The 15,094-nt window shown below is 39.2% G+C and overlaps 2 protein-coding genes across 3 annotated transcripts; one reads left to right on the top strand and one right to left on the bottom strand.

Annotated features, from left to right (window-relative positions):
- Window positions 1-500: 500 nt before the first annotated feature.
- On the top strand, window positions 501-2,909 carry LOC118033514 (uncharacterized). The gene is made up of 3 exons (XM_035038531.2): window positions 501-642; window positions 1,859-2,025; window positions 2,640-2,909. The coding sequence occupies exons 1-3, from the start codon at window positions 555-557 to the stop codon at window positions 2,655-2,657; spliced, it is 273 nt and encodes a 90-aa protein (XP_034894422.1). The 5' UTR covers window positions 501-554; the 3' UTR covers window positions 2,658-2,909.
- Window positions 2,910-3,421: 512 nt separating this feature from the next.
- On the bottom strand, window positions 3,422-14,366 carry LOC118033501 (glutamate synthase [NADH], amyloplastic). Of its 2 annotated transcripts, XM_035038512.2 has the most exons (22): window positions 13,535-14,366; window positions 13,333-13,452; window positions 13,107-13,220; window positions 12,851-13,003; window positions 12,553-12,653; window positions 12,371-12,467; window positions 11,782-11,891; window positions 11,526-11,629; window positions 11,223-11,402; window positions 10,776-11,119; window positions 10,616-10,686; window positions 10,048-10,517; window positions 9,043-9,912; window positions 8,577-8,731; window positions 8,163-8,324; window positions 6,472-8,073; window positions 5,968-6,183; window positions 5,594-5,862; window positions 5,100-5,405; window positions 4,680-4,947; window positions 4,255-4,512; window positions 3,422-4,095 (listed from the first exon to the last, which is right to left on the bottom strand). In XM_035038512.2, exons 1-22 carry the CDS (start codon window positions 13,949-13,951, stop codon window positions 3,796-3,798), a joined length of 6,687 nt encoding a protein of 2,228 aa, XP_034894403.1. In that variant the 5' UTR covers window positions 13,952-14,366; the 3' UTR covers window positions 3,422-3,795. The 2 variants fall into 2 exon arrangements, with proteins under 2 accessions (XP_034894403.1, XP_034894410.1); XM_035038519.2 differs by lacking the exons at window positions 12,371-12,467; window positions 12,553-12,653; window positions 12,851-13,003; ... (1 more) ...; window positions 13,333-13,452; window positions 13,535-14,366 and adding an exon at window positions 12,170-12,311.
- Window positions 14,367-15,094: the final 728 nt, after the last annotated feature.

The raw sequence follows: 15,094 nt of genomic DNA, 5'->3' as shown, positions 1-15,094 counted from the left end.
TTTAAATTTATCTTCATAATTTATTTTGGTTTTGTCATATAATCTAGGTTGATTAAATATGTTAGCATCTAAATATTAAAAAAATATATCTTCTTGGTTTTTTAAAAAATCTAATCATGCTTTTTATTAGTCATTTAAGTTAGCATTAGATCCATCTAGCCAATTGTGATATATTAGTAATTCTCATTTAATTTAATTTTAAATTTGGAACTAAATAATAAGTTAAGTAAAAAAAATTTAAAATTAATCAATACCAAATAGTTTTCTACATCCTTAATTTTTTTTAAATTCAATGTCTTTGTAAATTAGTTGAGAATCTAATTTAGATGAAAAATAGGTCAGGGGCCTATTAAAGAAAAACTTAAAAGGTCAGGGAGTTTTATTAGGTTTGCCCAACCTAATTCTATCTGATAAGCCCAGCCCAATAAATTTTAAACTATTTGGGTCCAGCCCAGAAAGATAAATCATAGTCCACATGATAGATAGGATTGCCTCTTTCTTTTAGGAGAGAGAGAGGAAGGTAAAGTTTGGAACTTTGAACTTTGAAGGGAGAAATGGGAGGAGCAGCAGCAGCAGCACACGTGATCAAGAGAATTCCACGCATCAAATTCCCTCAAAGACACGCCAAATCTTCATCTTCAGGTTCCCTTTTCTTCCTTTTTTTTTGTTTTCCTTTTTGTTGCCTTCATAAGTAACTATATATAACTTGATTTGTAGGACTTTTTGCTGCTTTTATTTTTGTTTTCTGTTTGAATTGCGGTTTCAGTGTGTTTCTTTGGAGAAATCAAGAAGTGGATTCCGTTCTTATGTATCCAACGTTGTGATCTTTGAAAAAATGTGACCAATTTAGCTGTAATTGATAGGGTGATTGACATTTGGAGTTGGTTGGTTAAGCGGAATCTAAAAACAAGTTGCTTGTGTTTTTGCTCTGTACTCAAGCATAAATTATAAGCTTTTGTGAGCTAAATATATTGTAATTTGAAGATTCGTTAGGGAAATTATAGTGGAGGGATAAGAGATGGTTAGAACGAGGGCAGTGATTGTCTGAGAAATTAGATTCTGATAATGTGATTTATGATGTTATATAGATGAATCGATGGTAGTGGTCAAAAGTTACAATTTTTTTAAAGGAAATGACCTTTTGATTTATAGCAATTAAAACCCGCAACTTGTTTTTTTATCTCTTCGGATACAAGGTCATGGCTCTGGTGGAACAGCATCCTGATGATTGAGGCTTTATTGTATAAGCTTATTTATGCATGATAGGAAGGATGTTTGTTTAAGAGTTAAAATTGTATATTGTGATGGATATGTTGAAGCCAGTTGAGATGGTTTATGGATAAGAAACAAAGGTTGATGGTAAAATGTTTAGTGGATAAAATTAGAACCGATTATGGCAGTGAGAAAAGATTTGAAGAAGTAAACCATCAATTCTATTTTTATACCACTAGAGGGTGCCATCAGTTCATCTTATTTATAGCATATAAAGCAACTATTGCAAGAGGAATAAGTGTCTGTGAGTCAGAGTCAGTTCAAATATGAAGTTGTGAAAGCATGGATTCTGCCTTATCAGGTTACAATTGAGTTCTAGTATCATCATCATCATATGTGATCTGATTTATGACTCTGGTGGTCACTCGATTTGCTTGATCACTAAATGAGGCACAAGCCAATCTTCTGTATTTATTGTAGATGTGCACAACGAGAATTTTCTAAATTTCTGCTTTTGGCTGAATAATGTAAACTTCACTTTCAGCATTTTATGTATTTGATTGTCTACTACTTTCACCATTTTATTTGCCTTTTTTATCTTATATTCCTGATGATCTCAAATCATTTATTGTTCTCTTCTGCATAGGGTTTGTACCGCAAACTCAAGCTGCGTCAACAGATACAGAGATTCATCATTTTATCATGTCAAGCTCAGAAGTTCCCGCATCACCAGCCAATATTGCCGAGGGAGGCAAAGCTTCTCTTCAGCCAAAACGCACACCTGTCTCAGAAAGGGAAATTGAGGCTGTTCAGGTAAGCAGTACATTTTTTCCATTCATGGGATTCAAAATGCTTGGTTCAGAATTGTTGGAGCATAAAGAGACATCAGAAGCCCGGAAGTTATGATAATGAGATCTTGTAACCTTTGCTTTAGGATACTTAACATTTTGACAAGGTCACGTAAATATGACAATGAGGAACTGTTTGAATTTGGCTAATTGAACCAAACAAGCGTCACCAATTTGCACCAGTGAACCCCAGCTCTTTCCAGGATAATAGTTTTAGATATTAGTTAAGAACACATGGAAATGAATTAAAAGAAGAAACAAATGAAGAAAATCTTCTTTGAGAATTGTTTACTAAAAAATTCTCACTGTCTGAACGAAATAAGGAGCAAAAGCTGGATCTTCGATTAGGTGCTTTCAAATGGTCCTCGTTCATTTAAAATTTATGCTGTCTATAAACTAAGGAAACTATGAGTGAGGAATCAGGAGGTACAATGAATACAGTTTCAACTGCTTCTGCATGTTGTTTCATCTAAATATTTTTCCTCGCAAAACCTGAATACAGTTTCGACTGCTTCTGCATGTTGTTTCATCAAAATATTTTTTCCTTGCAAAACCAATTCCTTTTGTAACCTCTTGCAGCTGGGCGGCATCTTCTGACTCTCGATCAATAAGCTTATGGAAGAGGGGCACCGCTGTCTTATTTTCTGGTATAAAATTTCATCCTTTCTATACTACTATTAGCCCTTGTTACTTATGTATGAAGGAGTGAATACGGAAAGGATGAAACAGTGCCTTAATGCCTTTCAAAGTGAGGAGGATACATTCTGTCAAAATTTCTATAATTGTCTCCTGTTACCGTTGCATTATTTTTGGCTTTTTTCATGGCAAGTTATCATCTTTTTGCTGGCATTGAGTTGTTCTCTGCAATTTAGTTCCAGGGACATCACTCCTACAACCGCAACAGCCAAGACAAAACTAAATAACAGAGACTAAATGTGGCTAAATCTTGGTACTAGTTAGCTGTTGCTTATGGTGAGCTCCTAACAGTTGGCAGAACCTCTGTACTTTTTCAGTGGTTATGTACTTTTTTTTGGGTCACTCGAAGGAGAGAATGCTTAGGATATTGCTACGTCCTATTAGCTTACAGACATCCTGCGAATCCCCGAATTCAGTTGATTATAGGGAAGAGTAATAGAAAATAAAATACTGAATTGTGCAAGAAAAATGGGCAGCAGCAAGATTTAAATCCATCCTCAAAACCTCAGGCAGAATAGTTTCAGCTTCCATAAGAGATCAAATTCAGTAGAAGTTTGTACTTCTCTGTGCATGGAGGTGCACCCCACTAGATTCTTAGCTAAACAATGAGGCACGAGGCTATTCACCTCACAAAAATGGTCCTGTGTTTCTCGAGAACAAATAACTGGACAATAAAGAAGTAAATAACTTCGCCACATATTTTCATAAAATATTCAAGAGACAAAGCTGTACATTATTCCTCAACGCTACAAGAAGAGCTTAAAGATCTTCGAGCCAGCAGGTTGAAAGCTATAAAAGAACGAACACCAAAATCATTCTAACTTCTGTACCAGCTACACACATGCGACTTCTCATGTCTACCCGATCTTGCAAGTCCTCACGTGTGGAGCCGGACACCATTCTGGTGATTCTCCAATTTATTCCTTCCACGGCATCATTCTATGCTACTATTGATCCCGGAAAGATTGATGTATCCTGTGTGTCAGTTCCATATCTTTTCAGTACCCAGTGAGCAACAAGAGAAAATTTCATGGGTTGATTATGTCATGACACTGTGTTTGCTGCTGTCTTGATGCCTCTTGGTGAGGTCTTTGTGCCTCTTGACAAGTTCATCCTGGGTATTATCAGTGCTAATGGTAACATCCTCTTCTTTCATGAGATATTTGTCCACCTGGGAAGCAGCTTGTCGTCCTTCTGATATTGCCCATACAACTAGCGACTGGCCTCGCCTGCAATCCCCGGCGGCGAAGATCCCTTCCACATTGGTTGAGAAGCGGCCATATTCTGCCTTGAAGTTTGATCGATTATCTTGCTCCAAGCCCAACTTCTTTGCCACATTCTGGAAAAAACAAAACAACATGAGAATTGATGTGCAAACAAACTCAAACCATGCACAATATTTAGTGGATAAAAAATAAATCAGCTTTTTAAGTGGTAATAATCGCGAGATTAAAATAAATCTAAAAGAAGATAGAAAGACGAGCAAGGAAATACTAACCGGTTCAGGACCAAGGAATCCCATAGCTAGCAGGACTAGGTCAGCCTCAATAATTTCCTCAGAGCCCTCAACCTCCTTAAACTGAAATTTCCCACTAGCATCCTTCTCCCAATGGACACGTACCACTTCAAGTCCCTTCACGTTCCCATCTTCGTCTCCAATGAAACGCTTAGTCAACACCTCATAAGACCTTGGGTCTTTCCCAAACTTGGAAGCAGCTTCCTGGTGCCCATAGTCTACCCGGAATACTCTAGGCCACTGCCACAAGAAAAGGATTAGGACTCGCTCATAACATCTTATGCTTGGGCGCAGCACCATTGCCAGCATGCATTTTGATCATATTACGTTTATTCGAGTTTGTGAAATTATGAAAAAGATCAACACGGTTTAAAGGCAACATGCAGCAACAGAATAAAAGCTCGTACCTGTGGCCATGGGTTGCCCGGAGCTCTAGTTTGTGGTGGCTCAGGTAGAAGCTCTAGATTTACAACTCTACTGCAACCGTGGCGAATAGATGTCCCAATGCAATCTGTTCCAGTGTCACCTCCACCAATGACAACTACTTTCTTGCCCTTTGCAGATATGTAGTTACCATCCTGTAGATTGCTGTCAAGCAAACTTTTGGTATTTTTGTGAAGAAACTCCATAGCAAAATGGACACCAGACATCTCCCGACCAGGTACCGGAAGGTCCCTGCAACAAAGAGAGAATTATTTCCTCCAACACTTCATAAAAGTAATAAATTTCCATCAAGCAAGCAAGAAAGTTCTTCGGAATACCATCTGTTAACGAGGATGTAAAATCCAACAATGACATCTAATATTTGCTCTCTACTTGTAACTTACCTAGGTTTTGTGGCTCCCACTGCCAAAACAATAGCATCGTTCACCTGTCGTAGCTGATCGAGAGAGTACAGAGGGTCGATACCAACATTAGCATTGACCACAAAATTGATGCCTTCCTTGGCCATAAGATTAACACGACGTTGAACTATATCCACTTTGTCAGTTTTCATGTTGGGAACTCCATACATCATTAGCCCTCCAATTCGATCAGCACGTTCATACACAGTCACCAAATGACCCCTTTTGTTTAGTTGATCTGCAGCAGCCAAACCAGAAGGCCCACTTCCAACAATAGCCACTCGTTTCCTGCAAACAAAAATACATGAAATGACATTCTTCATTCATCTAACATATAGCAAACTCATACACTCCAATCAATGCACCATTTAAAAAGACCAGATGCAGAGAAGAAACTGCAATCAGTTAAAATGATGCAAAAACTTGGAGATAAAAAGCATCTACTCATAATGCCAACAAAAGAAAAAAAGACATACCCAGTTCTCTTGAGGGGAGGCCGCGGCACCATCCAACCCTCCTCAAAAGCCTTGTCAATAATTGAGCATTCAATGTTTTTTATTGAGACAGGATCATCAATTATGCCAAGAACACAGGAACCTTCACAAGGTGCAGGGCACACTCTGCCAGTGAACTCTGGGAAGTTATTTGTCTCAAGCAACCTGTCTAATGCTTCGCGCCACCTATTTTGGTGCACTAATTCATTAAATTCAGGAATTTTGTTTCCAAGAGGGCATCCCGAGTTTTCCTGAAATATCCAATCAAATAAGATATAAGGTGAAAAAATTGATTTAAAAATAGTGTGAAATTGGCAACCATGCATGCGCAGGATAAAAAGTAGAATAACTCTTGCCTGGTGACAGAAAGGAGTGCCACAGTCCATGCAACGGGCCGACTGCGTATTTAATAGAGGGCCAGGTTTTGACGACTCCATAACTTCCTTCCAGTCATTCATTCGAACATTTGGATCTCTGTATTGAACACCTTCACGCTCATAAGCAATGAAGCCTCTATGTTTGACAGCATTATTAACCCGGGTAGGCCTTTTCAGTGGTTCATCTTCTACTACCTTTTGTGAATATCAAAATCTTATATTAGATCTTCTAAAAACCATTTCACCAATCATAAAACCACCTCCATAGATAAAGCATAAATAGGCTCAACTTAAATGCAACTTAGTTCTATCATAACTTTGTTTCATACACTAAATAACAAAGTATGTGAAAAGAGGCTTACGTTTTTTAAAACTGTCATCAATATAGTTTTATAGTAACTTTGAGAAGCTTCGTTTTCTTTGTGGAAGATTAAAGCAGAATACAAGAGTTGTATATTAAGGGGAAACTATCAAAGAATTTACCTGATTGGATTTCCCGTTCAAGGATGCAGCTGCCATCTTCTTGAGCTCCTCAAAAGCATCTTTCTCCCTCAACTCTGCTTCATTTTTCTCATCGGCTTCTTTAGCAGCAAGCTCAGCAGCCTCTTTTGAGGCAGATTCCTCTTTCATGTTTGCAAGAACACGTTTGTAATCCCTGGGAAAGACCTTGATAAACTTAGGCAGAAGATTATCAAAATCAGCAAGTACTTCTCTAGCTAGAAGGCTGTTTGTGTGACGCTGGTGTTGTTGTATCATCATTTTTAGAGTCATAATGTCCTCCTCCTCCTCAACTTTATCAAGATCAACAAGTTCAAGATTGCATCGAGATTTGAATTTCCCATCCAAATCGAGAACATAAGCAACACCACCACTCATACCAGCAGCAAAATTCCTGCCAGTTTTCCCAAGAACAACAACAGTCCCACCTGTCATGTACTCGCAGCCATGATCACCGATACCTTCTACAACAGCCCTTGCTCCAGAATTACGGACACAAAATCTTTCTGCTGCCATTCCATTAAGATATGCTTCACCACCTGTGGCTCCATAAAGAGCTACATTACCAATTATTATGTTTTCTTTCGGATCAAAGAGGCTTCCTTTTGGAGGATAGACTACAATCTTCCCACCTGATAATCCTTTACCGACATAGTCATTGCCATCACCTTCCAGCTCCAGCATAATGCCTGGGCAAAGAAAAGCTCCCAGGCTCTGCCCTGCACTTCCTTTGAGTTTGATATGGATAGTATCGGCAGGAAGCCCTGCCAAGTGGTAACGCTTAGTAACTTCATGGCTAAGCATTGTTCCGACAGCACGATTCACATTGCGGATAGGTGTTTCAATGTACACAGGAAGACTTTTTTCCAATGCAGCCTCAGAAAGTTTGATGAGTTTTTGATCCAATGCCATGTCCAAACCATGATCCTGCTTTTGGACACAATATTGGGCAGCTCCAGGTCGAATGTCAGCAGCAGGTCTAAGTAACAAGGAGAGATCAATATTTTCCAGCTTCTCATTGCTCTTAACAACTTCTTTATCAACTTCAAGCATGTCTGAACGACCAACCATCTCATTCATAGTACGGAAACCAAGCTGAGCCATGATCTCTCTGAGCTCCTCTGCTAGCATAAAGAAGAAGTTAATAACGTGTTCTGGTTCTCCAGCAAACTTATCCCTCAGCACTGGATCTTGAGTAGCAATGCCTACGGGACAGGTGTTTTTATGGCACTTTCGCATCATGATGCAGCCAAGTGTTATAAGGGGGGCAGTGCTGAATCCAAATTCTTCAGCACCAAGAAGAGCTGCAATAGCCACATCACGGCCAGTTTTTAGTTGGCCATCAGTCTGAAGAACTGTTCGGCCACGAAGGTCATTGGCAACAAGTGTTTGATGGGTCTCAGCCAAACCAAGTTCCCATGGGAGCCCAGCACTCTTTATGCCAGTCCATCTAGAAGCACCTGTACCTCCATCATGGCCTGAGATCAAAACGTGATCAGCATGTCCCTTCACCACCCCACTGGCAATTACTCCCACGCCAGCTTCAGATACCAACTTGACACTTATTCTAGCTGATGGATTGGCATTCTGGAAAGAAAAAAAAGGTATCAGCAGGAGTGACCAACTGAATGGATATGAAGCAATGACATTGCACATGAGGCAGCGAATGCACATACCTTAAGGTCATGAATCAATTGAGCAAGGTCTTCAATTGAATAGATATCATGATGGGGAGGAGGACTAATAAGACCCACCCCTGCAGTAGAATTTCTGGTAACTGCAATGTCTCCTATGACCTTGTGACCAGGAAGCTCACCTCCTTCACCAGGCTTGGCACCCTGTGATCCAAGGCATACAATAATCAGTCTAAAATCAATCGACAAAAGATAAACAAATTCAGTTCATATTTAGCCTCACCAAATGCCAAACGTATCAGTTAAAAGATGCAAAAACACAGCATCATCTGCCATGAACATAAACCCATAAACAATCCAACAGGAATGCACGGCCAAAGAAGAGCACACAAGGACAGCAGCCAGACCATGATGCATAAGAAAGCTTTGGTTCAAATGTGTTGTTTTGACAAATACCTGAGCCATCTTTATCTGCAGTTCATCAGCATTTGTAAGATAGTAAATTGAAACTCCAAATCTCCCACTTGCAACCTGTTTAATAGCACTCCTCTTTGGATTCATTGAACCATCAGGAAGAGGCTCCATACGAGATGGTTGTTCACCTCCCTCACCTTCAGCAGAATAAAATAAAATAAAATTACAACATGGGTATGAAGCAAATAGATTGAGACAGAAAAATAAAGGAATTGGGAGCCATAATTTATTAAATTTTGTACAACCAAAAATTACTTATTATTACTCCTAAAAAAAAACCCAGAGAGAATCAATAATTTAGATAACAAAAAACAAGAAGAAATGGTGTTCTTGTGAAAGGTGTGGAGATAAGAGCTTTTGCAAGAGGAAAAGTTAGACAAGATATTTATGGCGGACACACTAATTTAAAGAGATTAGCAAGTATCATAAAAAACTACATCAAACACACCTGTATTTGATTTTCCTCCAATTTTATTCATAGCGTGAGCCAACGTGGTGTGTGCCTCCAATGATATTGATCCATAACTCATAGCCCCAGTACAGAACCGTTTAACAATTTCACTGGCTGGTTCCACTTCATCCAAAGAAACTTTCACATCTGCCACTTTGAACTTCAAAAGCCCACGCAAATTACAAGCTTTGTTTAACTCCTGAATGCGCTTAGAATATTCCTTATAGGCAGCCACACTATTAACTCTGGCAGCTTCTTGAAGTTTTGCAATAGCAAGAGGATCATTAAGGTGAATCTCACCATCTTTTCTCCAATGATAATCCCCAGGATTGGGAAGAGCTACAGCTTCTGCACTTCCAGGAGGGAGAGCACGGGAGGGAAACGCCAACTCATGCAAACGAAGTGAATCATGGGCAAGCATCTCAAATGTTGCTCCTTCTACCCTGCTTGGGGTTCCTGCAAAGCACTTGTCAATCACTTCTGATGAAAGGCCCAGCCCTTCAAAAATCTGAGCACCCTTGTAGGATGCCAAAGTTGAAATTCCCATTTTAGCAAGCACCTTCATCATGCCATAATTGCTTGCTTTGAAATACTTCTTGACTAGCTCATCCTTTGAGTGTAACTCGCCAGTGGATTTTGGTGGGATCTTACCATCAACCTGTAATCTCCAAATGGCATCTATGGCTAAGTATGGGCAGATGGCATCTACACCAAAACCAACCAATGTACAGAAATGGTGCACTTCACGTGGTTCAGCAGATTCAACTATCAACCCAACTTGAGTACGCTCGAGCCTTTTTACAAGATATTGGTGCACAGCACCAACAGCCAAGAGGGAGCTGACAGCAACACGCTTTGATGAGAAGGCTGAACATGAAAAAAACAACCCAAAAGAAGTTAATTCACTGCCCACATGGATAGATTACTATGCTGTAGTAAACTTCAAAATGCATTAGTTTACATGAGCTTTGCTAACTGTAAATTTAAGAATAGATGCCATACCTCTGTCAGAAAGAACCAATACAGTATAACCTTCCTTGATTGCCTCATGAGCTTCAGTACAAATCCTATCTAAAGTCTCCTCCAATCCCTTCCTGCCCCGTTTTATTGAATAAGTTATGTCAAGAACTTTGCTTCGCCAACCATTATAGTTCATCTTTTTGATCGCTTCCATTTCCCCTATTGATAAAAGCGGGGATTTTAGAGAGAGACGGCGGCATTGTTCTTCAGTTGTTTCTGTCAGATCTCCTTCTGGCCCAACCATGCATTCCATGGAAGTGACAATCTTCTCTCTGATAGGATCAATTGGGGGATTTGTCACTTGAGCGAACATTTGCTTGAAGTACTCAAAAGTGAGCTTTTCCCTGTTAGACATGACAGCCAAGGGGGCATCATTTCCCATCGAACCAAGAGGCTCAGTACCGTCCTTTGCCATGGGAAGCATCAGCATCTCCAAGGCCTCAACAGTATAACTGCATGAGATCAATACAAATCAGCATAAAATGACTTTTATATAAGCATCAGCTCCCAAAGCTCGAGAAAGTTGATGCAGCACACAAGATTTACATACCCAAAGGATTTTAATGGTGCCAACAATCCATGAATGCCCATATTCACCATACTGTCATCATCATCAGATGCCTGAATTGAAGGAAAATCTAATAACAATTAGACTAGCAGACACACAGAGAGAAAAAATTCAAGTTATTGAAAGTGAGTAAGAGACATACGGCGACAACCCCAGAAATGGCTGGAGCAACTCTCTCAGATTCTTGAACTGAGTTAACTATGTCACTGAGTTCAATCTTTTGCCTCTTCAACCACTCCCCATAGGGCCTCGCTAAGGAATATTGTTGCTTCAAGGCTTCATCATCCACTACCGTATGCTTCTCAAAATCCACCAGAAGCATCATTCCAGGGTTAAGCCGTCCTTTCCTAAGGACATCTTCAGGAGGAATATCCACAACACCAACTTCACTGGCCATGATAACTCGCCCACTTCGTGTGACGTAAAATCTACCTGGACGTAACCCATTGCGATCCAGAGTAGCTCCTAAGTAGTGGCCATCAGTAACTACAATATAAAACAAAAACAAGAAATGAGCAAAAGGCAACAAATCAAACATTGCACATGATGGAATTTGAAGAGGGTAAAAAAATTTGTCCAAAACAATTACACGAGATAAGTGCAGGCCCGTCCCATGGTTCCATAAGGGCTGAGGAATATTCATACAGTGCCCTCCTTTGAGGATCCATGTTCTTGTCATTTTGCCAGGCTTCAGGAATCATCATCATGACAGCCTCAGGGAGACTTCTCCCTGATCTAATAAGAAGCTCAAGCACACCATCAAAAGCCCCTGTAATTAAAAAGCAGAATATTTTCAAAAAAACATGTCAGTATAAATATGATACTAGAAATGCAAAGAAAAATACACTTCTTATATTGATTTATGCCTCCAAATATTCAAAAAAAAAATCACCTGAATCAGAAGAACTAGCATCTACAATAGGAAGAAGCTTCTTCATCTCATTCTTTGAGAGACCGAGCTCCGTGCACTTTAAAAGGCCCTCACGAGCCTTCATCCTGAAAAGCAATGTTTAAACTTCATGTTTGTTTCCCATACAAAGAAGAACCCATAATTATTCCAGAGAGATAAAAGAGCATATAACCATGCATCTGTAGACCAAAGACACTGAGCAAAGACAAAACCGTCTCTCAGTTACTTGGGTACTTACCAGTTCATATTGCCTCTGAGCGTGTTGATTTCCCCATTATGGCCCAAGACACGCATGGGTTGAGCCCGATCCCAGCTAGGAAATGTATTTGTTGAAAATCGTGAGTGCACCTAAACAAAAGAAAGGAGCCAAGAAAGTTATTTTATGATTCCAGCCACCCAATTCATGAAAAGAAAAACTGGTTTGAAAACAACAGGAATGAGATTTTTGTTCAGGGCACTTCAATAAACTTTTATTTCAGCGCCTATACAAGAATCAAGCAAGCCCTAAGCTACCTTGACCAAACAAAATATTCCTTTCAACCACCAACTGGAAGTTACCCTCTCAAACAAGTGATCATGGAGAGCACTGCAGTAAGTTTCTTACTTTCAACAATGAGGTTTCTTACCAACTCAGCCATGGCATCCAATCCAGCATCCAAATTCAAATAGTAATCAAGGGTGTGGAAGAACTTAAGAGATCATTCAACTTCAATGCCTCAGAAGTCATTCCTCAACCTTGCATATCTTCGGTTACCAGTGGTTCCCATGCTGTTTGTTGAAGTACGTGTTAGTGTAATAGGAGAAAAGTGAATGGATAAAATATTTACCAGGGCCATGTAGCTCGTAAACCTTTCATTGCCAAGATCCGCATAATAGTAAGCCTTCAACTGGTCAGGCTTCAACTGACCTTTATAAACAACCGTCCTGCAGAATTCAATCAAAGGAATTAATAATTCTGCCAAGAGAAGCATTAGACAAGCCCGTGTAAGATAGCTAATGACGCACAAACCTTGAGGAAAGGGAACAGATATAAAAGTCCTTAACACCACCATATTGAAGGTTTAGTGCAGCTCTAATAGCTACCATTGACACCCTCCTTAATATGTACATCTGCAAAACCAGTACAAACAACCATCAACAACGTAACTGTGGAACCTGAAAGTTTAAAAATGTTCACTTTCATTCTTCATAACCTGAAACAAATCCCTTCTTCCTCTTCATCTCTACCTCAAACATGGACAGCTACAATTGCTTTGTGATGCTAATTACCCCTTATGCTATTTAAGAAATTCAGTTAAAAAAACTACCTGCTTCTCAAAATCAGCCTTCGACCTCGGAGTGGCTGTAAGAAACACTTGCTCGATGACAGGTTCGGTCTGCAAAGCAGCATTTCCCAACGCAGAATTATCTGTTGGTACTGGTCGCCATCCAAGTACTGTATGCCCAAGAGACTCCGCAACCTTCACAATCAAAAACAAAAATATTACAAAACAATGTCAAAAACAATTAAAAACCAATGAAATTCAACTTGATTCAATTTAGACAATTGAGGCTCAAAATTACCTTGGTGAATACATTCTTGCTTTCTTCCCTGCGATTATCAGATGTGGGCAAAAAGAACATGCCCACTGCATATTCCCCTGAAGGAGGCAGTTCGAACCCAATATCCTTAGCCACCTGAATAAACCAATTTTAAATAAAATTCATTAAAAAAAATCCATTAGGAAAAGTCAAAATCCAATAAAGATATGAAATTTAATATTTTAAAAAATAAATAAAGAACACACACCTCCTTGTAGTAGTCATGAGGAAGAGCCACAAGAATCCCAGCACCATCACCAGTATTGGTTTCGCATCCGCAAGCTCCTCTATGTGCCATCCTCACCAACATCTCTAAAGCATCGTTCACCTTTAAAAAAAAAAACACAACCTTTTTTTTTAAATGGAAAAAAAATGGTCTTGTAAAAAAAAATTCAGCAATAATATCGTACCGTTTTGCGACTGTTTTCCCCTGACAACTCAGCGACAAACCCAACCCCGCACGAATCCTTATCAAACGACGGGTCATAAAGCCCAAGCGGCTTCTCCGGCACACCAGACAATGCAGACCGGACCACAACTCGTAGTTTCGGCTCTCTGCCCGGTCCGTCCGACAGCCAAAAATGCAACCTCTCCGATGGAGAGCCGCGCACTTTACTTCCTAAAAACGATTTTCTCTCAACAACCGCCGAGTTCCTCGCCGAAACGCATCTTGTCGCCCTCCCTCTCCGTCGAGAAATAGATGCTGCCGTGGCAACATTAAGCGAAGGAGAAAAAACACAGGATGATGATTTGTTAAGCGATGAAATTGAAGATTTCACAGATTTTGGTTGAAGGATAGCGCTCGAGCTCGAAGCAGCAGCCGACATTATTGTTAGTGTAGCCAACACCGGTATTTACGGATTGGATTTGGACAAAGAGTTGAGGTTGTTTCGGATAAGAATTATCCCTTTTTACCGTTTGGATTTTTATTTTTATAATAATAAACCTGAAAAATCAACAGCTGACTTAATATTACAGATCTAATCGGTTCCAGAATATCTGTAAAGTTGCAGACAAGATTTGTTACAGTTGCAGACAGGATTTGTTCATGCAGACGGAATTTACGAGATCCAGCATGGAAGAATACGAAGGAAACAAACAAGTCAAAAGAGGAAGAGAGGATACAAGAAATAGATAAGAGAGTGGGAGATAAGGGTGGAGAAGAAGAAGCGGCACCGTAACGGTGGTGGGTGGAAGAGGGTGGAGAGACTTTGAGAGAAGGTTGATGGTAGTTAGCTAGGTAGAGATGTCTTATGAGAGCCGGAGAGAGTAATATATAAAGGAGAGAGTGATGAAATGGTTTGACAGCTTAGATGACACGTGTGCAGTGACTTATGCGGCACGCGACAACCGCTCATGGTGGGACCAAAGGAGGAATGGAGGGAGGGATTGGGATAGACATGCCTATCCTTTCCATAGGGGGCGTGAGAGGCTGCTGTTTATTTTAGGTTCGGAGCCGAACCTGATTGAGGTTAAATTTAATTTGGAAAATAATGTTTAGTGAATGGATTTGTATGGAGAATAAAATAAAGGTTATCCATAACTTTTTTTGAAGAATAATGTTAACAAAAAAGAAAAAAATTATACAAAGTTTCTATATATTTTATATTTTTTGTGATGAATACTATGTTATAGTATGAGTAAAATCACCATATTGCTGGGTAATGTTATTTGAATTGGAGTTAAATTAAATAAATTTAACTAGAAATAAATTTAAAAAAATATTTAAAACAAAAATACTTTCATAGGAAAAAAAATGTATTAAATAACATTAAAAAATAAAGGATTATGAATCAAGACAAACAATTGGTTGTTTAGTAAATATAATTATGAAATGATTTAATCATTTGCACAAAATTTAGTCAAATATAAATACTACATAATAAAATAATAAAATTATAATTTTTTATGTTATTTAATTACTAAGATTCTATTTAGTTAATATCCTAAAACAGAAATAATGAATGAAC

The sequence above is a fragment of the Populus alba genome, chromosome 12 (assembly GCF_005239225.2).
Source record: "Populus alba chromosome 12, ASM523922v2, whole genome shotgun sequence".
Lineage (NCBI taxonomy): Eukaryota > Viridiplantae > Streptophyta > Magnoliopsida > Malpighiales > Salicaceae > Populus > Populus alba.
Note: the sequence above shows the minus strand (reverse complement) of the source record. Positions and strands in the feature narration are given on the sequence as shown.

Excerpts from the sequence above, each read along its gene's own strand:
- LOC118033514 (XM_035038531.2), top strand. The coding sequence starts at position 555 with ATGGGAGGAGCAGCAGCAGCAGCACACGTGATCAAGAGAATTCCACGC. Across the intron at positions 643-1,858 it reads CGCCAAATCTTCATCTTCAG|GGTTTGTACCGCAAACTCAA; the intron begins GTTCCCTTTTCT and ends TCTTCTGCATAG.
- LOC118033501 (XM_035038512.2), bottom strand. The coding sequence starts at position 13,951 with ATGTCGGCTGCTGCTTCGAGCTCGAGCGCTATCCTTCAACCAAAATCT. Across the intron at positions 10,518-10,615 it reads GCACCATTAAAATCCTTTGG|TTATACTGTTGAGGCCTTGG; the intron begins GTATGTAAATCT and ends GATCTCATGCAG. Across the intron at positions 4,948-5,099 it reads GTGGGAGCCACAAAACCTAG|GGACCTTCCGGTACCTGGTC; the intron begins GTAAGTTACAAG and ends TCTTTGTTGCAG.